General features: G+C 61.6%; 3 protein-coding genes across 10 annotated transcripts; all 3 read left to right on the plus strand.

The window, feature by feature from the left end:
- The first annotated feature begins 490 nt into the window (after positions 1 to 490).
- BAX (BCL2 associated X, apoptosis regulator) lies at positions 491 to 2,008 on the plus strand. 4 transcript variants are annotated; one of them, XM_040596388.1, is made up of 6 exons: positions 515 to 590; positions 803 to 854; positions 935 to 1,097; positions 1,176 to 1,308; positions 1,513 to 1,611; positions 1,702 to 2,008. In XM_040596388.1, the coding sequence occupies exons 3-6, from the start codon at positions 1,015 to 1,017 to the stop codon at positions 1,777 to 1,779; spliced, it is 393 nt and encodes a 130-aa protein (XP_040452322.1). In that variant the 5' UTR covers positions 515 to 590; positions 803 to 854; positions 935 to 1,014; the 3' UTR covers positions 1,780 to 2,008. The 4 variants fall into 4 exon arrangements, with proteins under 4 accessions (XP_040452323.1, XP_040452320.1, XP_040452322.1 ...); XM_040596386.1 differs by lacking the exon at positions 1,176 to 1,308 and having other exon boundaries at positions 510 to 590; XM_040596387.1 differs by lacking the exon at positions 935 to 1,097 and having other exon boundaries at positions 518 to 590.
- A 609-nt stretch (positions 2,009 to 2,617) lies between these two features.
- On the plus strand, positions 2,618 to 4,375 carry LOC121089272 (ferritin, higher subunit-like). Its single transcript, XM_040596384.1, has 4 exons — positions 2,618 to 2,853; positions 3,076 to 3,222; positions 3,689 to 3,814; positions 4,039 to 4,375. The coding sequence occupies exons 1-4, from the start codon at positions 2,752 to 2,754 to the stop codon at positions 4,213 to 4,215; spliced, it is 552 nt and encodes a 183-aa protein (XP_040452318.1). The 5' UTR covers positions 2,618 to 2,751; the 3' UTR covers positions 4,216 to 4,375.
- Positions 4,376 to 8,418: 4,043 nt separating this feature from the next.
- On the plus strand, positions 8,419 to 19,698 carry RUSF1 (RUS family member 1). Of its 5 annotated transcripts, XM_040596284.1 has the most exons (14): positions 8,429 to 8,701; positions 9,454 to 9,531; positions 9,970 to 10,084; positions 11,907 to 11,952; positions 12,358 to 12,390; positions 12,575 to 12,680; positions 13,725 to 13,841; positions 14,315 to 14,385; positions 15,114 to 15,355; positions 16,982 to 17,039; positions 17,142 to 17,212; positions 18,010 to 18,171; positions 19,047 to 19,124; positions 19,465 to 19,698. In XM_040596284.1, exons 1-14 carry the CDS (start codon positions 8,495 to 8,497, stop codon positions 19,587 to 19,589), a joined length of 1,509 nt encoding a protein of 502 aa, XP_040452218.1. In that variant the 5' UTR covers positions 8,429 to 8,494; the 3' UTR covers positions 19,590 to 19,698. The 5 variants fall into 5 exon arrangements, with proteins under 5 accessions (XP_040452220.1, XP_040452216.1, XP_040452217.1 ...); XM_040596285.1 differs by lacking the exon at positions 18,010 to 18,171 and having other exon boundaries at positions 8,431 to 8,701; XM_040596282.1 differs by lacking the exons at positions 18,010 to 18,171; positions 19,047 to 19,124; positions 19,465 to 19,698 and having other exon boundaries at positions 8,423 to 8,701; positions 17,142 to 17,785.
- The last annotated feature ends 1,780 nt before the right edge of the window (positions 19,699 to 21,478 follow it).

Here is a 21,478-nt window from a genome sequence, read left to right on the forward strand (position 1 = left end):
CCCCCCCCCCCACTTACGAAGGTCCCCACTTTGCAATCAGTGTCCCCAAGAAGTGTTGCCCCAAGGCAGGGGCAGAGTGACACATCCACCCCCCACCCCCCCACCCCGTGCTCTTTGGGATGACGTCATGAAATTATGACGTCATGAAATGATGACATAATTACACGATGATGTAATGGGGGACACCCCCCCCCTCTGGCTGGGGGGGGCCCTGCCTTCCTCCTGGTTTTCTTTTGTGTTTCTTTGGTCCCCTCCCTGCGCCCCCGTGCCCCGCCCCCCCCCCCCTTTTTTTTTTTTTGTACCTTGTTTTGTATTTCGGGTATTTTGATGTTTGGAAATAAAGGGGAAACGGAGCTGCGCGCCGCTTCGTCTCAGGCTGAGGCCACCAGCCTGTCCCTGTCGTCGTGTGTCGTGTCCCCCCCCAGCTATCGTGACACACACCCGCCCTCCAGAAATCCCCTTGTGGGGCCCCAAGGGAGGTGGCCCTGCCCTGCCCATGGTGGGGTGGGGGAGGGGAGCTCTGTGGGTCCTGGGGTGCAGGATGGAGGGGCAGGAGGGTGGGGGACTCCTGGAGATCCCATGGGAGACAGGTATGGGGGTGGGGGTGGGAATACGGGGAGGGTGTGCGGGGGGGGGGGCAGGGAAGCAGAACCACTTTCACTTCACTTTAGCCGTGTAAATGGGGGGTGGGGCTGGATACCTGGGTTATTTCTAGGGGTTCGGGGGTGGGGAGGGTCACCTGTGGGTCTGGGGGGGTGGCTTCCCATTCGCTCCTCTATGTGCCCCCCATCCCCTCCCCCAGGTGCCAAGAGCATCTCCTGCATTGTGCGGATTGGGGGTGCCGTGCTCCGGGGGTGAGTCTGGGGGATCCCCCTGCCCCAAGGGCTGGGGGAGGGCCCCCCCCTCATCTTTCCCCCCCCCCCCCCCCCCCCAGGTTTGTTCTCAGCTTGCTGGAGCAGGAGAGGGGGCTGCCCCGGCAGGTGCCCCCTGAGGAGCTGGGGGGTGAGGGGGGGGATGCGACCCCCCCCCGTGGCCTCGCTGAGGGCAGCCGCCCTCCGGGTTTGGGGGCACCTCAGCCAGGACCCCGAGCTGAACAGGTGAGACCCCTTGGGGTGCACCACAGCTACCCCCCACCTTCCCCTCCCCCAGCCTCACTACTGTCCCCGTGTCCCCAGCCTGGTGGGGGCCCTGGCTGGCCGCCCCCCCCTGCCCACCCTGGCGGAGATCTCCGAGCAACTCTTCCACGATGGCATCAACTGGGGGAGGGTCGTCGTCTTCTTCTATGTCACCTACCGGGTGGTCCGGCAGGTGGGGCTGGGGCCTGGGGGGAGGGGGCTACCCAGACACTGGGGGCTAGGGGGAAGGGAGCTCCCCCCCCCCCCCATCCAGAGGTAGTGGGGTGGCTGGGGTCAGGGGGGCTTGGAAACCCCTTGGGGAGGGGATACCCAGGCCCCCTGTGGGGGGGTCCCTGATGCTGGGGGGAGGGGGAGTGTGACACCCAGGTCCCCACAGGCGCTGTGGGGTGACCACCCCCTCCGGACCATCCTGGATTGGGCTGTATCCTTCCTGCAGCGGCACCTCTCCACCTGGATCCAGCACCAGGGCGGCTGGGTGAGGATGGGGGTTAGCCCCATGGGGGTGGGGGGGCTGTGTCTGAGGCTGCCCCCCGCCCCCATGACCCCCTCCCCTCTCTCCTTGCAGGGCTCTATTCTGAGCTACAGCCCCCCACAACCCAGCCAGAACCCCTGTGCTGGGGGAGCCCTGAGAAGTAAAGGTTGAAGGGAGGAGCTTGGTCCTTGGGGGAAGGGGGGGGGGGCTACTACCCCCCCCCCCCCCCCCCCCCCCCCGTCCTTCCTGACACACCCGCGTCCCCGTTTCGGGAGCAGGAGAACCCCCGACTCAGCATCTCTATGGGACCAGGTTCCTCTTTTATGGCCCCCGGGGCTGAATCAGCTCCTTTGCCTTCCCCCCCCCCCCCTTAACCCTCGTTCATTAAACTCTAATTAACAACCAGTTGCAGCCTCACCAACTGGGTCAGCACCAGCACTGACACCCCCGTCCCCCCAAATCAAGACACCCCCGTCCCCAACTTCCCCAGGTCTCCTCCTTCAGCTCTGCCTCCCCCCCCCCCAGCCCGGGGTCCGTTTGCCCCCCCCCAGGCTAGGAGGGAGCTGGGGGTCCCCGTGAGCTGCGTCCTCCCGCCGGGGCAGCCCCCACCTCCCCCCCAGGGGAGAGGGACATAGTGTCCGACCCCCCCCCCCCCCCCCCCCCGCCTTCTTGCCCAGTCATGCTGACTCGGACCGTGTGACAAACAGGGACAAGGGCCAAGGCCACCCCGCCCGGGCGCCTGGGTTCTTCCGGGGAGGGGAAGGGGCGGGGGCTTGGGGGGAGGGGGGATGCTGGCTGATGTGGTCCCTTCCCCAGCTTGTGGGGGGGATGAGGGGGTGGGGCTGGTTGGGGAAGGGATGCGAAGGCAGGAGGAGGGGTAGGCAGGGGAGGGGTAGGCAGGCCCCCCCCCCCCCCGCGATGTTTGGGGGCGGGGGGGGGGGGAGAGCACGCGCTCGTGGGCCTTCCTCCCCCCCCCCCCCTTTTCCCCGCCCACCGGCGGTTGGATATAAACCCCCCGCGGGGCTTTGTGCGGGCAGAGCCGCGTTCTCGCTTCAACAGTGCTTGAACGGAACCGGCTCTTCCCATCCCTGCATCCATCCCTGCATCCCTGCATCCCTGCATCCATCCATCCATCCCTCCGCCATGGATTCCCAAATCCGCCAGAATTACCACCGCGACTGCGAAGCCGCCGTCAACCGCATGGCCAACATGGAGCTCCACGCTTCCTACGTCTATCTCTCCATGGTAAGATCCCATGGGTTCCAGAGACAACCCCCCCCACCCTCCCCTCCCCCCTCCTCATTCCCCACCCGCCATCCCCTACATTCCAGGGGCGCCGCCGCCTGCGGGAGGGAGATAAGGGGAGGGCGCGGCGGCTCGCGCGCGCGGCGGGGGGGCCCCCCCGCGGGAGCCGGGGGAGCGGGGTGGGGGGGGGTCCTCACCCGGAGGTGGGGGGGTCTCCCGCAGGCGTTCTACTTCGAGCGGGACGACGTGGCGCTGCCGCGCCTGGCCCGGTTCTGCCTGGCGCAGTCGCACGAGGAGCGGGAACACGCCGAGGGGCTCCTGCGGCTGCAGAGCCGGCGCGGGGGGCGCGTGCTGCTGCACGACGTCAAGGTGGGGGGCGGGGGGGGGCACAGCTGCGGGGGGATGTTGGGGGTGCTTGGATTGCGTTTGGGGGGGGACAGCTGCATGGGGGTGCTTGGGGGGGCGCGGCTGCTTTGGGATGCTTGGGTTGCGTTTTGGGGGGCGCAACTGCTTTGGGGGTGCTGGGGGGCACAGCTGTAGTTTGGGGGGTTGTTGGGGGGCACGGCTGCGTTGGGGTGCTTGGGCCGCATTGGAGTGCGTTTGGGGGGGGACACAGCGGCCCTGGGGGTTCTGGGGGACACGGCTGCATTGGGGTGCACGGGGTGTGTAAGGGGGCACAGCTGCCTCGGGGTGCTTGGGCTGCATTTGGGGGGGCACAGCTGCTTGGGGGGGTGTTGGGGGGGCACAGCTGCATAGGGGTGCCCTAGCTGGAGGGGGTGTCACCCCTCGGCGTGCCCGGGCTGCGTGGGACACGTGCCTCCCCGTGCACCCCCAGAAGCCGGAGCGCGACGCCTGGGGCTCGGCGCTGGAGGCGCTGGAGGCGGCGCTGCAGCTGGAGAAGTCGGTGAACCAGGCGCTGCTGGACCTGCACCGCCTGGCCTCTGAGAAGGGGGACCCCCACGTGAGTCACCCCCCCACCCCCTGAGACACCCCTGGGGGGGGTCCCCAACCTTGAGGGGTCCTCACTGTGCTTGAGGGTCCTTACCCCAGCCCCGCCCCCCCCCCCTTCCCCCAGGGTCTCCACCTGGACTCACTGGTCTCACCCCTGCGCGTCCCTTGGGGTGTCCCCTGGGGGTCTTTACCTCTCCTGCCCCCCCAGCCCCCCTGACTCCCCTCTCCCCACAGCTCTGCGACTTCCTGGAGTCCCACTACCTGGGCGAGCAGGTGAAGGCCATCAAGGTGCTGGGGGACCACCTCACCAACCTGCGCCGCCTGGCCGGGGGGGCCGGGGGACCGGGGGAGACCCCCGCTGGGCTCGCCGAGTACCTTTTCGACCGCCTCAGCCTGGAAGAGCGCAGCTGAACGCCCCCCCCTCGCCAGCAACAGGCGGACCCCTGGGACCCCCCTCCCAGGTCTCCCCTTCCCCAGACCCTGCAACCCCCCCGCCCCATCCAAGGGGGCTCACCTGCTGGGGGTCTCCCCCCCCAGCATGACTCCAATAAAGGGTCTGTCTTTGCTCCTTTCTCTGCCTCCTCTGAACACCTCCCCTCGCCATGGGGGTCCCGCTCTCTGCCCCCCCCCCTCCCACCCCCCCAGCACTTTGAGGGCTGGCTGAGGTTGTGCCCATCTTGTCCCCTGGTTGTGGGGGTGACATGCAGGGAGCAGGGATGGGGGAGGGGGCACTCCTCTGCAAGCAGCACCCCTGGGAAAACGCTGGGGGGGGGGGGGCAGGAGGATGTTACAGCCCCTGAAGCCCCCATGGGGCTGGGTGGGAGCTGAGTGCCAGGGCAGGCGGGGCGGGGGGTGATGGTGGCCGCTGGGGAGCACGTGTGGCTGCCGGAGGATGTGATGGTGGGACTGGTGCGGGGCAGGCCACATCCTGCGGCACACGGGAGCTGCAGTCCCGGCACGCTGGTCACCATCCATGATGGAGGCTGTGGTCCTGGGCACCAGGTTGCTGGTCCGGCATGCTGGTCACCATCTGTGCTGGGAGTTGGTGGTCTCCAGCACCAGGCTGCTTGTCCAGCACTGGTCATCATCCATGCCAGGAGCGATGGTCCTGAGCACTGGGGCACACTGGTCAGTGTCGGTGCTGGGAAAGGTGGTTTCCTGCACCAGGTTGCTGGTCCGGCATGCCAGTCACCATGCATGCTGGGAGCTGTGGTCTTGCACCAGGCTGCTGGTCCAGCATGCTGGTCATCACCCGTGCCAGAAGTGGTGGTCTCTGGGCACCAGGATGCTGGTCTGGCATGTTGGTCACTGTCCGTGCTGGTCTCTAGCACCAGCTTGCTGGTCTGGCATGCTGGTTGCCATCTGTGCCAGGAGTTGGTGGTCTCCAGGCACCAGTTTGCTGGTCCAGCATGCTGGTCGCCATCTGTGCTAGGAGTGAGCGGTCATCTCCAGCACCAGGCCACTGGTCCGGCACGCTGGTTGCCATCTGTGCCGGGAGTTGGTGGTCTCCAGGCACCAGGCTGCTTGCCCTGCACGCTGGTCACCGTCCATGATGGGAGTGGTGGTCTCTGTCACAGGGCTGCGGGTCCAGCATGCTGGTCGCCATCCATGATGGGGGCTGTGGGCACTGGGCTGCTGGTTTGGCATGCTGGGAGCAGTGGTCTCCAGCACTGGGCTGTTGGTCCAGCACGCTGGTTGCCATCTGTGCCAGAAGCGGTGGTCTCTGGCACCAGACTGCTGCTCTGGCACACTGGTCACCATCCGTGCCAGGAACTGTAGTCCCTGGCTCTGGTCCAGCAACACTGGTTGCCATCCATGATGGAAGCTGTGGTCTCCAGCACCAGGCTGCTTGTCCAGCGCACTGGTTGCCATCCATGCCAGGAGTTGTGGTCTCTGGCACCAGGATGCTGGTCCAGCACACTGGTTACCATCTGTGATGGGGGCTGTGGTCCTGGGCACCGGGCTGCTGGTCCAGAACGTTGGTTGCCATCCGTGATGGGACACGATGGTCCATGACTCTACTCTGGTCCCATGTCCTGAGCCCCTTGCTGTGCTCCTCAGCACTCAGTAGCTTTTTGGTTCCAGTTTCTTCTCCCATCAGGCTCCTCCTTTGTTCCTCTGATGGTGCTGTGACCCCATCATGATGCCTCCTGAGACCACCCTTGTCGCTGCAGCCCCCTTGACTGGGTGTGTTCAGGCCATTAGCTGGGCGTCCTCAGGCTCCTGGCCAGGCATCCTCAGCCTCTTGGCCTGGTGTCCTCAGGGTCCTGTCTGAGTGTCCTCAGGCTCTTGGTTTGGCATCCTCAGGGTCTTGATCTGGTGTCCTCATGCTCTTGGATCAGCATCCTCAGGGTTTTGGTCTGGTGTCCTCAGGGTCTTGGTCCAGCATCCTCAAGCTCTTGGCCTGGTGTCCTCAAGTTCTTGGCTGGGCATATTCAGCTCTAAGCTGAAGGTCTTCAGGCTCTTGGTCCGGCACTCTCAGGATCCTGGCCTGGCGTCATCAGGCTCCTGGCTGGTGTCCTCAGGCTCTTGTTTCAGCATCATCACGCTCTTGGCCAAGCATCCTTAGACTAATGACCAGGCGTCCTCAGGCTCCTGCGTCCTCAGGCTTTCAACTGGGCAATCTCAGGCTCCTGTCCCGGTGTCCTCAGGCTCTGGTCCAGTGTCCACTGGGTCCTGGCCAGGCATCCTCAGGCTCTTGGCTAGGTGTCCTCAAGTTCTTGGCCAGGTGTATTGAGGTTTTCAGCTGGGTTTCCTCAAGCTCCTGTCTGGGTGTGCTCAGGCTCTTGTGTTGGAGTACTCAAGGTCCTGGCCTGGCGTCATCAGGCTCTTGGTCGAGCATGCTCAGGCTCTTGGTCCAGTGTCTTGAAGGTCCTGGCCCAGTGTCCTCAGCCTCTTATTCTGGTGTCATCAAGCTTAGTTGAGTGTCCTCAGGTTCCTGGTCCGGTGTCCTGAGGCTCCTGCCTCAGTGTCCTTAGGCTCTTGTCTCAGCATCATCACACTCTTGGCCCAGTGTTCTCAGGCTTCTGGCCAGGTGTCCTCAGCCTCTTGTTCCCGTGTCCTCAAGCTCTTGGCCAGATGTCCTGAGGTTCTTAGATGAGTGCTTACAGGCCCTTGGCCGGGTGTCCTCAGGCTCGGGGCTGGGCGTCGTCAGGGTCTTGGTCCATTATCCTCAAGCTCTTGGCTGGGTGTATTCAGTTCTAAACTGGGGGTCCTCAGGCTCTTGGTCCCGGTGTCCTCAAGTTCTTGGCCAGGTGTCCTCAGCCTCTTGCACTGGCATCCTCATGCTCTTGATCTGTCATCCTTTGACTCCTGGCCCAGCATCCTCAGGCTCTTGGTCCTGGCCAGGCGTCCTTAGCCTCAGGCCCGGTGTCCTCAAGGTCTTGGCCGGGCGCTTTCAGGCTCTTAGCTGGGGGTCCTCAGGCTCTTGGTCTGTTGTCTTCAGGTTCCTGGCCTGGCGTCCTCAGATTTTTGACCAGGCATCCTCAGGGTCCTGCCTGGGTGTACTCAGGCTTGTGTTGGCGTCATCAGCCTCTTGGCTGGGCATCCTCAGGGTCCTGGCCAGGCGTCCTCAGGCTCTTGGTCCAGTGTCATCAGCCTCTGGGCTGGGTGTACTCAAGCTCTGGGCTGGGTGTGCTCAGGCTCTTGTCTTGGTGTCCTCCATCTTTTGGCATCCTCAGCCTCTTGGCCCAGTGTCCTTAGGTTCCTGGCTGGGTGTCCTCAGGTTCTGTCATAATCCGGAAATTTCTTGGAACAGGGTGGGATGACGGGATGGGATGGCGGGGCAGGATGGTGGGGAGGGATGATGGGGTGGGATGATGGGATGACAGGGTGGGATGAGCCACCTGGGATGGCCCAGCTAGGGTGGGGTGCGCGTGCGGCTTCAGGGGATGCTTCTCGTTAGAGCTGGCTGCAGTTCTGTCAGACTGCAGTGAGGGGCAGGCACTGGGGGCATACTGGGGGGCACTGGGAGGATACTGAGAGATACTGGTGGCATACTGGGGGGATGCCGGGAGGCACTGGGGGGATATTGGAAGATGCTAGGAGGCACTGGGGTGATACTGGGATGATGTTGAGAGGTGCCCGGGGGATCTGGGAGGCACTGGGAGGATACTGTGGGATACTGGGGTGATACTGAGCAGCACTTGGGAGGATGCTGGGGGTTACTGGGAGGCACTGGGAGGATACTAGGGAGATACTGGGAGGCATTAGGGGAGTTGCTTGGAAGCACTGGGGTGATACTGGGAGGTGCTGAGAGGATACTGTGAGGTACTAGTGGACACTGGGGGGATAGTGGGAGGCACTAGGGCGATACTCAGGGGATGCTGGGAGGTGCTGAGGAGATGCTGGGAGGTACTGGTGGAGTACTGGGGTGATGCTGGGGAATACTGGGAGGCAGTGGGTGCTGCGGGTGTCGGCCACCGCAGTGCATTGTGGGAGTGGTGGGCGGAGCTGGCCGTGTACCAAGCACGACGTGGCCGCCAAGGATAGCAGCCAGGTGGGCACTGGGAGGGACTGGGGCAATACCATCGAGACGTGGCGGACCGCCCTCCCAGCCCGCCACGCCGAATACCATAGAGTTGGGGGACCGCCCTCCCAGCCCGCCCCATAGAGACCATAGAGAGCTGGAGGACTGTCAGCCCAGCCCGCCATTCGGAAGCGAGCCGACCCCTTTACGCGGCGACGCGGAATGGTGGGGCCGGAGGGTAGCGGGACGGGGACGGGGTGGCCAGCCCCGCCCCGTGTCTCCCCCGGCCCTTCCGCGCCCCCCCCGCTTTGCCGGGAGCTGTGGGGTCCCCGCGAAGCCGCCCGGTACCAGGGGGATTCCAGGGGGGGGCTCCAGCGCCTCGTCCCCCCCGGCGCCTGCTCGCATTCCGGCCTGCGCCGCGCTGCCGCCGTGAGGGGGGGCTTGGGGGGGCTTTGGGCTCCGGGGGGCGGCTAATGAGTTCGGGGGGGGGGCGGTCGTGGGGGAGATACAGGCGTCCTGGCAGGTGTTGCGGGGGGCTGTTGGGGTCCTGAGGGGGATAACGGGGTCTGGGGAGGGTGGTCCTGGGGGGTTATTTGGGTTCGGGGTGGGGGATCGTGAGGTTTGGGGGTGTCCTGAGGGAGATGTTGGGGTCCTGGGGGGGCTATCGGTGTCCGGGGGGGGGTGTCCTTGGGTTGGTACTTGGGTCTTGGAGGGGTCTGGGGGAGTTACTGGGGGTACTGGGCTTCTAGGGGGGTATCGGGGCCCGGGGGGGATTATTTGGGTTCTGAGGGGGGGATAATGAGGTTTGGGGGGGACCTGAGGGTGCTGTTGGGGTCTTGGGGAGGTTAATGAGGGCTGGGGGGTTCTGGAGGAGGCTGCTGGGGTCCAGGGGGTCCTGGGTGGGGATAATGAGACCTGAGGAGGTCGTTGGGGTGATCCTGGGGTCCTGGATGGGGGTTGGGGGTCTGGGGGGGGTATTTGGGTTTTGAGGGGGGTCTAGGAGTTTTAGGGGAATCCTGTGAGGGGGGTTGGGGGGGGGGGCTGTTGGTGGTCTCGGGGGGTTAGGTGTGGATCTGGGGGGGTCCTTGAGGGAATACTAGGGTGCTGCAAGGGTCGGGGGGCTGAGTGGGTTTGGGGGGTCCCAGGGTCCCTGATCTCCCCCCACCCCATTTCCCTTCCAGCGGGTGCTGCTGCCCCAGGGGTACCCCGAGAGTGTCAGCCCGGATTACCTCCAGTACCAGTGCTGGGATGCGCTCCAGGTGCCACTGGGAGGGACTGGGGGCCGCTAGGAGGGGTACTGGGAGCACTGTGAGGGATTTGGAGGTGCTGGAAGGGGATTGTGGGCTACTGGGAAGCACCTGGTGGCCAGTGGGAGGGACTGGCAAGTTAACTGGGAAAGAGGTGGGTGTGCAGGGGGTTGGTGGGAGGTGACTGAGTGGTAACTGGGAGGCACTGGGATGGGCTGGGGGACACTGGCGTGTAACTGGGAGGCACTGGGAAGTGGCTGGGGGGTACTGGGAAAGGCTGGGAGGGCACTGGAATGGGGGTGGGCTGGGCAGGTGGACACTGAGAGGGACTGGGCGGTTAGTGTGGGTTACTGGGAGGATCTGGAGGGCAGTGGGAGGGATGGGAAGGGAACTGGGAGGGAGGCGGGATGGGCTGGGAGTAACTGGGAGGTAACTGGGAACACTGGGCAGGCACTGTGCAGCACCCTGACGGGCGCCTTGGCCACCCGGGCAGTGCTCCAGGCCGTGGGGGTGGGGGACAGCGCTGCCACCGTCACCGGGGCCACCCTCACCTGGGTGCTACGTGGTGAGTACCCCCAACCCCAAACCCCCCCAGTTTCACCCCAAAACCACCCTTGGCCCCCACATCCATGGCTGAACCCCAAATCTCCCAGTCTTACCCCCAAATTCATCTGTTTGACCCCCAAGCCCATCTTTTGTTTCAGAATTTCCCAGTTTGACCTCAAAATCAGCTTCAGCACCTGCGAAAAAATCATTTTTCGCTCCAGAATTTGTCCTGAATCTCAAAATTCCTCAGTTTTACTCCTAAATCTGCTTGGGCATCCCCGGTTTCACCCCAGAATTCACTACTTTGACCCCAAAAATTTCTCTTGGACTCCAAAACCTCCCATTTGACCCTAAAATGTTATCCAGAACCCCCCAGATCTTTCAATATCACCCCAAAATCTGATGCAGCACTCCCCAACCCCCAAATTTTCACCCCAGAATCTTAGCTGGAATCCAAAATCCTGACCTGTCCCCAAAATCACCAAATTTTACCACAAGATTCCCCTTCTTGATCCCCAAATCTCCCAGTTTAACCCCCAAATTTCCCAGTTTGACCCCCAAGTTAGCCCCAGTGCCCCCCAAATCTCATTTTTCACCACAAAATCTTTTTTTAAACCCCAAATCTCCTAGTTTGACCCCAAAATGTGTTCTAGAATCACCCAAATGTGCCTGTTTTAGCTCATAATCTGATCCAGCAACCCCCAAATCCCCCATTTCCCCTCCTAAATCCCAGCTGGACCCCAAAATCTCCCAGTTTGACCCAAAAATATGCTTTGGTACCCCCTTCCCCCCAGTTTAACCCCAGAATCCTTTTTGTAATCAGAATGCACAGCTGCCCCCCAAAATCCTCAAGTTTCACCCCAAAATTCCCAGAGTTCATCCCCAAACCTATTTTTTCACCAAAAATCTCTCAATTTGGCCCAAAAATATGCTCAGGTAATGCCAGAATCCCCTAGTTTCACCCCAGAATCCCCCTTAGGACCTCAAAATTGTCCAGTTTCACCCCAAAATACTGTTTTTAACTAAAATCAGCCGATTTTACCCCAAAACGTTTCCAAAATCCACCATTTTCACCCCAAACCCCTTGCGACCCCAGAATCCCCCAGTTTTACCCCAAAGTCTTCTCCAGCACCTCCAAACCCCACCAGTTTCATCCCCAAATTCCCCCTTTGGCTCCAGAATCCCCCAGTTTGACCCCAAAACCTGCTCTGGCAACACCAAAACCCCCTGGTTTCACCCCCAAAATCCCTTTTTAACTAAAATCCCTCAATTTTACTCCAAAATCTTTCCAAAATTACTATATTCACCCCAGAATTCTATCGTACCAAACTGCTGTAGTTTACACATCAGAATCCTTAATTTTCACTCCTCTCCCGCACCAAAATTCACCATTTTTTACCCCAAATCGTCCATCTCCCAGATTTTTCACTTTCACCCAAAATGGCTTGATATTACTTCAAAATCAGCTAAACCCAAAATACTCCTGATTTCTCCTCAAACCTCCCCATGTTCAGAATCCTCTGTTTTCATCCTCACACCCAAACCCTCATGTTTTCACCTCAAAATGCCCCCGTACCCAAAATCCCCAAATTTCACTCCAAAACACTCCACACCCCAAATCCCCCATTTTCAGCGCAAAATGCCCCCACACCCAATCACCCCAAATTTTACCCCAAACATTCCACACCCAAAATCCTCCATTTTCACCCCAAAACGCCTGCACCCCAAATATCCCTGTTTCACCCCAAAATCCTGCTGTAGCCAGAATCCTCTATTTTCACCCCCAAAATTGCCCCATACCCAAAGTTGCCCAGTTTCACCCCAAACTGGTGCCCTTGCAGATGGGGTGGGGATGGTGACACGCATCGCCTTCGCCTGGCTCCAGGGGTGAGCACTGGGACGCACTGGGAGTGTACTGGGAGCATGGGGAGGCTGTGCTGGGAGCTACTGGGCGCAACTGGGCCTTACTAGGAGATGGCAGTGGGCATTACTGGGAGCTACTGGACCCTACTGGGAGGTGGTACTGCGTGTTACTGGGAGTCACTGGGCATTACTGGGAGGTAGGTATTGGGTGTTACTGGTAGCTACTGGTCATTACTGGGAGGTGGTAACGGGCCTTAGTGGTAGCTACTGTGTCTTCCTGGGAGCACTGGGAGGTGGCACTTGGGCCTTACTGGGAACTATTTGACCTTACTGGGAGGTGGCACTGGGCCTTACTGGTAGCTACTGGGCCTTAATGGGAGGTGGCAGTGGGACTTAGTGGTAGATACTGGCTCCCCCCCCAACCCGCAGGACCCGCCTGGACTGTGAGGCAAAGCAGTGGCGGTGAGTCCCCTTCCCCCCTTCCCCGCGGCCCCGCCCCCCCTTCCCCCCTTCCCCGCGGCCCCGCCCCCCCTTCCCCCCTTCCCCGCGGCCCCGCCCCCCCTTCCCCCCTTCCCCGCGGCCCCGCCCCCCCCTTCCCCCCTTCCCCCGCGGCCCCGCCCCCCCTCACGTGCGTGGCCCCGCCCAGGCTGGCTGCTGACGTGCTCAATGACGTGGCGCTGGTGCTGGAGCTGCTGGCGCCTGCCTGGCCCCCCACCGGCCCCGCCCTCCTGACGCTGGCGGCTGCTGTCAAGGTAATGCCCCGCCCCCCTTCCCCGCCCCCAGCGGATGAGGGAGGCGCTGGGGGACACGGGGTGGTGCTGGTGGGTACTGGGAGGCATTTAAGTGACAGTGTGGGAGCACTGGGAAGTGCTGGGGGGGATACTGGGGGCCACAGGATGATGCTGGGGGATACTGGGAGGCATTTGGATGGTACTGTGGGAATACTGGGAGCTGCTGAGGGGGTACTGAAAGGCACTGGGGGACACTGGGGTGATGTTGGGGGCTACTGTGAGGTACTTGAGTGACTGTGGGAATACTGGGAGCTGCTGGGGGGATACTGGAAGGCACTGGGGGACACTGAGGTGATGTTGGGGGATACTGCGAGGCACTTGGGTGGTACTTGTGGAGTACTGGGAGCTGCTGGGGGGATACTGGGGAATACGGGAAGACATTTGTGTGATACTGCCAGAATACTGGGAGGTGCTGGGGGGGATACTGGGGGACATTGGGGTGATGCTGGGAGATACTGGGAGGAGTTTGTGTGATTGTGCAGGAGTAGTGGGAGGTGCTGGGGGGATGCTAGAGGGTGCTGGGGAGATACCGGGGGACACAGGGTGATGCTGGGGAATACTGGGAGGCATTTGGGTGGTACTGTGGGAATATTGGGAAGTGCTAGGGAGATACTGGGGGATACTGGAAGGCACTAGAGGACATTGGGGTGGTGCTGGGGGTTACTGGGAGGCACTGGGTATGCTGCTGGGGGTATTACTGGGAGGTGCTGGGAATATACTGGTGGATACTGGAGGGCACAGAGTGAAGCTGAGGGGTACAGGGAGACACTTGTGGATACTGGCAGGCACTGGGGTGATACTGGGAGGTACTGGTGGGGTACTGGGGTGGTGCTGGGGATAATGGGAGGCAGTGTGGGGATTTTGGGGTGATGCTAGGGGATATTGGGAGACAGGTGATACTTGGGGATACTGGGAGGCACCGGGGGGATCCTGGGGTGATGCTGGAGGACACTGGAATGCACTGGGGGGATACTGGCGGACACTGGGAGGCAGTGGGTGACGCAGGTGCCCCTGCCGCAGTGCATTGTGGGAGTGGCAGGCGGGGCGACGCGGGCAGCACTGGCTGTGCACCAGGCGCGGAGGGACAACATGGCCGACGTGGCCGCCAAGGACAGCAGCCAGGTGGGCACTGGGAGGGACTGGGAGGGGAACTTGGTGGGACCGGGCCATCACTGGGGGGGACTGGGAGAGACTGGGACAATACTGGAAGAGACTGATCGGGGACTGGGACATCTTTGCGAGGGACTGGAAGGGGCTGGGAGGGGAATGGGGGGCACTGGGAAGAACTGAGGGTAATGGGGTGGGACTGGGAGGGCAACTGGGTGTTACTGGGAGCACTGGGGAGGGACTGGCAGGGGATTGGGGGCAATTGAGAGGGACTGAGAGGGCAGCTGTGTTGTACTGGGAGCACTGGGAGGGCCTGCAAGGGGATAGCGGGCAATTGGGAGGGCAACTGCTGTACTGGGAGCACTGGGAGGGTCTGGGATAGGGGCAGTGGGGAGGGACTGGGAGGGCAACTGGGCTGTACTGGGGGCAGTGGGAGGCAGGAGGTGGGGTTACTGGTGTTACTGGTGTGTACTGGTGGGACTGGGCAGGAGACGCTGGTGAACGGGGCGGGGCTGCTGCTGGCACTGCTGCTGCTGCCACTGCTGGAGGGGCGGCCATGGTGAGCCCCGGGGCATGCTGGGAAGAGGGAGTGGCCTCTGGGAAAGGGGGCGGGGCCTCTGGGATGCTCAGGGAGAGAATTAGTGCTTCATGGGGAGACAGGGCTTAAAGAGAGGGGGTGGGGCCTCGGGTTTTCCAGGAGGGGATTAGTGCTTCATGGGGAGGTGGGGCTCAAAGAGAGGGGGCGGGGTTTGGGGGTGGGGCTCCTGGGCAAGTTTGAGGCCCCCCCCAGGGGCTGATGGGACATTTTGACACCCTGCTACCCAGGGGGCTGATGGGATTTTGGGGGTACCCCAGGGGCTGAAGGGATATTTTGGGGTCCTCTAAAGGCTCATGGGAGTTTTTGCCCTGCCCCCCGCCCCCCTGCCGAGGGGCTGATGGGACATTTTGGGCCACCCCCCAGGGCTGATGGGAGACTTTTCTCCCCCCCGCTTCAGGGCTGATGGGAGTTTTTGGCCCCCCCCAGGGGCTGATGGGATGTTGGGGCTCCCCCAGGGGCTGATGGGAGGTGTTTCTCCTCCCCCAGGACCTCTTGGGAGTTTTTGGGGCCCCCCCAGGGACTCATGGGAGGTTTTGCACCCCTGCCCCCAGGGCTGATGGGAGTTCCCCCCCCCCAGGGTGATGGGGTTTTGGGGGTGCCCCATGTGCTAATGGGATTCCCCCCCTCCCGCAGGGACTGATAGGATTTTGGGGTTGCCCCAGGGGCTGATGGGAGTTTTTGGGCCCCAGGCTGACCGGGCTGGTGGTGACGCTGCTGCTGGTGACCCACCTGGGTGCCAACGTGGGGGCGGTGGGGGCCCTGCGCCTGCCCACCCTCAACCGGCCCCGCCTGCGCCTCGCCCTGGGCGGGGCCTTGAGGGGTGTGGCCCGGGGGGATGGGGCTTTGGCCCACCACCCCATCTGGGAGGACGGAGGCGTCATCAACGTCCCCAGCCCCGAGGATGTCAACCCCCGTGAGCCCCTGCTGCCCGGTGAGTCACAGGGACCTTGGGGTCACCCCCTGTGTCACTCACCCCCACATGTCACCCACCCCTGGCACCCACCAGGTGTCACCCCCTGCCCCTGTGTCACACCCCTCTCCCCCAGTGTCACCCCTTGGTGTCACCCCCCCTGGTGTCATCGCTTGGTGTTACCCACCACTGTGTCACCCCCAGATGTCACCCCCTTGCCACTGTGTCAACCGCCCTCCCACAGTATTACCCCTTGGTGTCACCCTCATGTGTTGCGTTTCCCCTCAGTGTCACCTTGCTATGTCACCCACCTCTGACACCCACTAGGTGGGCCCCCCCCCCGTGTTACCCCTTGGTGTCACGCACGCTCGTGTCATCCTTCAGTGTCACCCACTGTTGTGTCACCGTCGTGTCACGTTCTCCCCTTGTGTCACATTCCCCCTCGATGTCACCTCCCCATGTCACCCACCTCTTGACAGCCACCAGGTGTCACCCCTCCTGCATCATCCCTCACTGTTGTTCTGTCCCGTGCGCCCCTCCTCTTGGTGTCACCCACCCTTTGTCACTGTCCACTGCCCTGGTGTCACACATCCTTGTATCCTAGTGTCACCCCCCTTGTGGGTCACCCATCCCTGCTAACCCCAGGTGTCACCTGATGTCACCCCATGTCACACAATGTCACCCCATGTCATTCACTGTCACCCCCATGTCACCCCACACGTTCTCCAGTGTAACCACTGGGTCACCCTTGTGTCACCCGGTGTCACCCCACATCACCCAGTGTTACTCTCAGTCATCTGATGTCACACTCTGTGTCACCCAGTGTCACCTGCTGCCATCCCTGCCATCACTTGGTGTTACCCTGTGTCACCTCTATGTCACCCAGCATCACTGTCGCCAAGTGTCACCTGGTGTCACCCCATGTCACTTTCTGTGTCAGTTGGTGTCACTATGTGTCACCCCACTTTGTCACCTAGCATCAGCCATATGTTGCTTGGTGTCACCCTCATGTCACACAGCACCCCCTGGTGTCACTTGGTGTCACCCGCCTGTCCATGTCACTCAGCATCACCCACGTGTCACCTTTGTGTTACCCCACGCCCCCAATATCACTCCTGTGTCATATAGCATTGTCCAGTGGTGCCTGGTGTCACCCAGTGTCACCTGCATGTGACCCAGCAACCCCCAGTATCACTCTTGTCACCCAGTGTTGTTCAGTGTCACCCCCACATCATCTGGTGTCATCTCTGCGTCACCCAGTGTCAGCATTATGTGACCCAGCGCCCCAAGGTATCATTCCAGTGTCACCTGGTGTCACCTCCATGTCACCTGGTGTCACCTCCATGTGACCCAGCAACCCCCAGTGTCGCTCCACTGTCACCCAGTGTTGTCCAGTGTTACTCTTAAGTCAGCCAGCGTCACCTGTTGTCACCCCACTATGCCACCTGGTGCCACCCAGTGCTCCCTGATGTCCCCTACTGCCACCCAGTGTCACCCCCATGTCATTCAGCGTCACCAGTGTCATCTGGTCTCGCCTGGTGTCATCCCCCCACATCACTTTGTGTACACCCCCATTTGTGTCCGTGTCTGGTGTCACCCTGTGACATCACCCTGATGTCACTCTGATGTCACCCGCTGTCCCCACAGGCTTCAGCACCCGCCTGAACCTCCATTTGGGTGCCCCCTTGCACCGGCTGGTCAAGAGGTGAGGGGACCCCAGTGTCTAGGGGGGGACAACCTCAGCGTCTGAAGGGGGGGACCCTGGTGTCCGAGTCTCCCCTCTTTCCCGCCCCCCACTCCCCCGCAGCGAAGCAGAGTTCAAGAAGGCACTGGAATGTGGCACCGAGGATTACATCATTGTGCTGCGGCCCTCCCAAGGTGGGACCCCCCCTGCATGCTGGGTGGGTGGGGGTCCCAGAGACACAGGTGTCTGGGGGGGGTCCCAGGTGTCCCCGGGGTGGGTGGGGGTCCCGGGACCCAGCTGTCCAGCCGGGACCCAGGTGCCCCTGGGGTGGGTGGGGGTCCCGGGGACCCAGGCATCCAGGGGTGACCCAGGTGGGTGGGTGGGGTCCCTGGATGTGTGGCATGGGTGGGGGGGGTCCTGGGGACCCAGGCTTCTGGGGGGTACCCAGGTAGGTTGGGTGGGGGTCCCAGGGCGTGTGGTATGGATGTGGGGGGTCACAGGGACACAGGCTCCTGGGGCTGGTTGGGTGGGGGCATCCCAGGGACCCAGATGTTCAGGTTTGGGTGGAGGGGGGTCCCAGTGACCCAGGTGGGTGAATGGGAGTCACAGGGATCCAGGCTTCTGGGGTTGGGTGGAGGGTGTCCCAGTGACCTAGGTGGGTGGTTGGGGGGGGTCCCAGGGACCCGGGGTTTAGTGGAGGATGTTCTAGGTGGGTGGGGGGCTCCCAGGGACCCAGGAGTTTGCGAGGGGGGTGGGGTCCCAGGGCCCCAGGAGTCTGGGGTTGATTGGGGGGCATCCCAGGGACCCAGGTGGGTGGGGGTGGGTCCCAGCTCCCCAGGTGGGTGGGGGGTTCCCAGGTACCCAGGCATCTGGGGTTTGGGGTGGGGGGTATCCTAGGGGACCTCAGGGAGGGGCAGGTCACAGGACCCATGTGCCTGGGAGGGACCCAGGAAGGGACCTAGCCATCCAGGTGACCCCCACCCCCTACTAGGGTGGGTGGGGGTGGGGTTACGGCAGGGGGCCCCCCCTGACACCCCCCTGCGAGCCTGCGCCCAGGCGCTGCTGCTGGAGGAGCTGCTGGGCCCTGACCTGCCCCTGGGGGCACCCATGGGTGCTGCCCTGCGCCCGCTCCAACGCCGCCTGCGCCACTGCCGTGAGTTGTCTGGGGGGTGCCCTGGGGGATCTGGGGTCCCTAGGGGGGGAGTGTGGGGACCCTGGGGTGCTTTGGGGGGGCCATGGAGGGGTTTGGGGGGGGGCCACAGGTAGAGTTTAGGGGGTTTCTGGGGTGGGGTTTGGGGGTCCCTAGGGTGTCTGAGGGGGGCTAGGGTGGTTTGGGGGGGACTTTGGGGGAGCCTCTGGGATCATTATCATTTTGGGGGGTCCTGGGGTTGGTTTGAGGGAGGGCTGGAGGGGTTTTTGGGTGCCTAGGAGGGTCCCTGGGGTGGTTTGGAGGGTTCTGGGGGGGGGTCACTAGAGGGGTTTTGGGGGACCCTGGGATGCTTTGAGGGGATCCCTAGGAACTGTTTAGGGGGTTCCTGGGGGTGTCTGGAGTCATTAGGAGGATTTTGGGGTTGCCTGGAGGGGTTTAAGAGTCTTGCGGGGGCGGGTTAGGGGGACCCAGGATGGCTTTTGGGGTCCCTGGAAGTGTTTGGGGGGTCTCTGGGGTCAGTTTAGGGGTGTCTAGGGGGGAGCTGGGGAGCCCTGAGGTGGTTTGGGGGTGTCAGGGGTTGGTTTGGGCAGTCCCCGGTGGGGTTTTGGGGTCTAGGGGATTTGGGGGGACCCTGGGATGCTTTGGGGTGGCCCTAGAGGGATCTTGGGGTCCCCAGGAGAATCTGGGTGGTCCCTGGGGTGGTTTGGGGGCACCGTGGGGGGGTGTTGGTATTTGGGGGTACACTAGGGACCGTTTAGGGGGTTCCTTGGGGGTTCTGGGGTCCCTGGGGGAGTTTCAGGGGGTCTTGGAGGGATTTGGGGGGACCCTGGGAGGTTTTGGGGTCCATGGGGCAATAACGGGGTGTCCCTCCCCTGCAGCGCCAGGAATGGTGCCGTGGGGAGTCGTGGCTGAGAGCTCCCGCCTGTGGCGCACGCTTGGCCCCGCCTTCCTGCGTGGTACGTGTCATCACGCGTGTCATCATTGTGTGTCATCACTGTGTTGCATGTCATGACGTGGCAGCGTGTGTCCTTGTGATGTCACACATTGTCACCTCTGCTGTCATCACATGTCACTATCTGGGTCCCACCTGTCGTTGGATGCCCTTGTGACATCATGCGTGTGACCTCCAAGCCCCCCCCAGTGACATCACGTCATGTGTGTCATGTGCCACCACCCTGTGTCATCACATGTCACCCCGTGACCCTGCTGTGCCTGTTGCTACATGTCACCATGTGACCTCACACCTGGTGGCGTGTGGTGGCACGTGTGTCATCCTGTGACGTCATTGTCCCGCAGGGCTGGCGGCCGCTGGCTGGGAGACGCACCGGCACCTCCTGGCCCCCGATGAATGGCAGCTCGAGTGGGCAGGGTCAGAGGGTGGGGCCTCAGGCAAGCCCTGCCCCTCACCCCACCCCCAGTAAACTGGCTCCACCCGGCTCCGGATTTACCCAAAATCGGCCCAAAATGGGGCAGGGGAAGGGCCAAAATGCATATTTTTTACAATGGGTCCAAAAAAACATTTTTCCATTATTTGTAAAAATGTACATTCAGCTGATGAGGCGTTTCCCAGCGGTTTGGGGCCAGGTGGGGGGTTCTGGTGTGATTTGGGGGGGATTTGAGACATTTCGGGGGATTTTGAGGCATTTTGGTGAATTTTGAGGGGAATTTGGGGATTTTGAGGCATTTGGGGGACTTGTGAGGCATTTGAGGGGAATTTGGAGGATTTTGAGGCATTTTGGTGGTATTTGGGGGATTTTGAGGCATTTTGGTGGAATTCAGGGCAATTTGGGGGATTATGAGGGGAACTTGGGGGATTTTGAAGCATTTTTGGTGGAATTTGGGGCATTTGAGGGATATTTGGAGATTTGGGGACAATCTGGGGTTTTTTGAAGCATTTTTGGTGGAATTTGGGGCATTTGAGGGACATTTGGGAATTTCAAGACAATTTTGGGAATTTTGAGGCATTTGAGGGGAATTTGGGAGATTTGAGGGGAATTTGGAGATTCTGGGGCAACTTTGGGGATTTTGAGACATTTTGGTGGAATTTGGTGGTTCTGAGACGTTTTGGGGCCTTTTCAAGAAACTTGGGCTCTTTTGGGTCCTTTTTGGGCTCCTTTGAGGGTTTTTTGGGGCTCATGTGGGGGCATTTCTTGCTCATTTTGGGGGGTTCATTTTTGGGGTGTTTTTGGCTCATTTTGGGGCATTTCAAGCTCCTCTGGGGCCATTTTGGGATTATTTGGGGTGTTTTGGTATTTTGTGGGTTTGGGGTTTGTTTTGGGGCATTTTGGTGTCATTTTATGGCTGATTTGGGGGTTGGAGCATATTTTGGTGTGTTTGAGGGCTGTTTGGGGCTCATTTGGGGGCATTTTAGTCTTTGGAACCAGTTTTGACTTGTTTTGGAGTGTTTTGACTCCAAAATCCCCATTTTGGGGGGTTTCAGGCTTATTTGGGGCAGTTTTGAGGCAGTTTGGTCTTATTTTGAGGCATTCTAGTCTTGTTTTGGGCAGTGTTGGGGTTGTTCTGGGCTCATTTTTGGGCGTTTCAGTGCATTTCGCGCATGTTGGATGAAGTACCCCTGGAGGAAGTTGATGATGGCCATATAGATCAGGGTGTTGATGTCCACCATGTGGTTCCCTACTGGGTCCTCACAGGGTGGGGCTGGAGACTGGGTCAAGATGGGGCTTATTAGGGAAGAAGACATGGTGACCATCCTGGGCAACCACCTTGGGTTGGCCAAGGAAGGCCCATGGGCACCAGGGTGGCCATAGGGTAGCTGTGGAGGTAGTTCTGGGTCAAGATCAGTTTCCCAAGGGACGAAGACATGGTGGCCACCTTGGGTTGGCCAAGGAAGGCCCATGGGCACCAGGGTGGCCATGGGGTAGCTGTGGAGGTAGCTCTGGGTGACGATCAGTCTTCCAGGGGAAGAAGACATGGTAGTTGTCTTGGGCAACCATCTTGGGTTGGCCAGGGTGGGCCCGTGGGCACCAGAGTGGCCATGGGGAAGCTGTGGAGGTAGTTCTGGGCGACAGTCGGTCTTCCAGGGGAAGAAGACATGGTGGCCATCTTGGGTGACCATCTTGGGTTGGCCAAGGTGGGCCCGTGGGCACCAGAGTGGCCATGGGGTAGTTGTGGAGGTAGTTTTGGGTGACAGTCAGTCTCCCAGGGGAAGAAGATGCAGTGGCCGCCTTGGGCAGGTCAGGGTGGGTGTGGGGTGATGCCGGGGTGGGTGACCAGGCGAGGGGATGGGGGTGGCCATGCCGGGCAGCACCGTGAGGAGCTTGGGAAGCACCTTGAGGTGCCACAGGCAACG

The sequence above is a fragment of the Falco naumanni genome, chromosome 5, assembly GCF_017639655.2.
Source record: "Falco naumanni isolate bFalNau1 chromosome 5, bFalNau1.pat, whole genome shotgun sequence".
Classification (NCBI taxonomy): domain Eukaryota; kingdom Metazoa; phylum Chordata; class Aves; order Falconiformes; family Falconidae; genus Falco; species Falco naumanni.

Bases quoted from the DNA above. Each gene is read 5' to 3' on its own strand.
- RUSF1 (XM_040596282.1), top strand. From the start codon at position 8,495: ATGGTGGGGCCGGAGGGTAGCGGGACGGGGACGGGGTGGCCAGCCCCG. The intron at 12,391-12,574 runs GTGAGTCCCCTT...GGCCCCGCCCAG, and splicing joins TGTGAGGCAAAGCAGTGGCG to GCTGGCTGCTGACGTGCTCA. The intron at 14,386-15,113 runs GTGAGCCCCGGG...TTTGGGCCCCAG, and splicing joins CTGCTGGAGGGGCGGCCATG to GCTGACCGGGCTGGTGGTGA.
- BAX (XM_040596386.1), top strand. From the start codon at position 542: ATGGAGGGGCAGGAGGGTGGGGGACTCCTGGAGATCCCATGGGAGACA. The intron at 855-934 runs GTGAGTCTGGGG...CCCCCCCCCCAG, and splicing joins GGGGGTGCCGTGCTCCGGGG to GTTTGTTCTCAGCTTGCTGG. The intron at 1,098-1,512 runs GTGAGACCCCTT...AGGTCCCCACAG, and splicing joins CAGGACCCCGAGCTGAACAG to GCGCTGTGGGGTGACCACCC.
- LOC121089272 (XM_040596384.1), top strand. From the start codon at position 2,752: ATGGATTCCCAAATCCGCCAGAATTACCACCGCGACTGCGAAGCCGCC. The intron at 3,223-3,688 runs GTGGGGGGCGGG...GTGCACCCCCAG, and splicing joins TGCTGCTGCACGACGTCAAG to AAGCCGGAGCGCGACGCCTG. The intron at 3,815-4,038 runs GTGAGTCACCCC...CTCTCCCCACAG, and splicing joins CTGAGAAGGGGGACCCCCAC to CTCTGCGACTTCCTGGAGTC.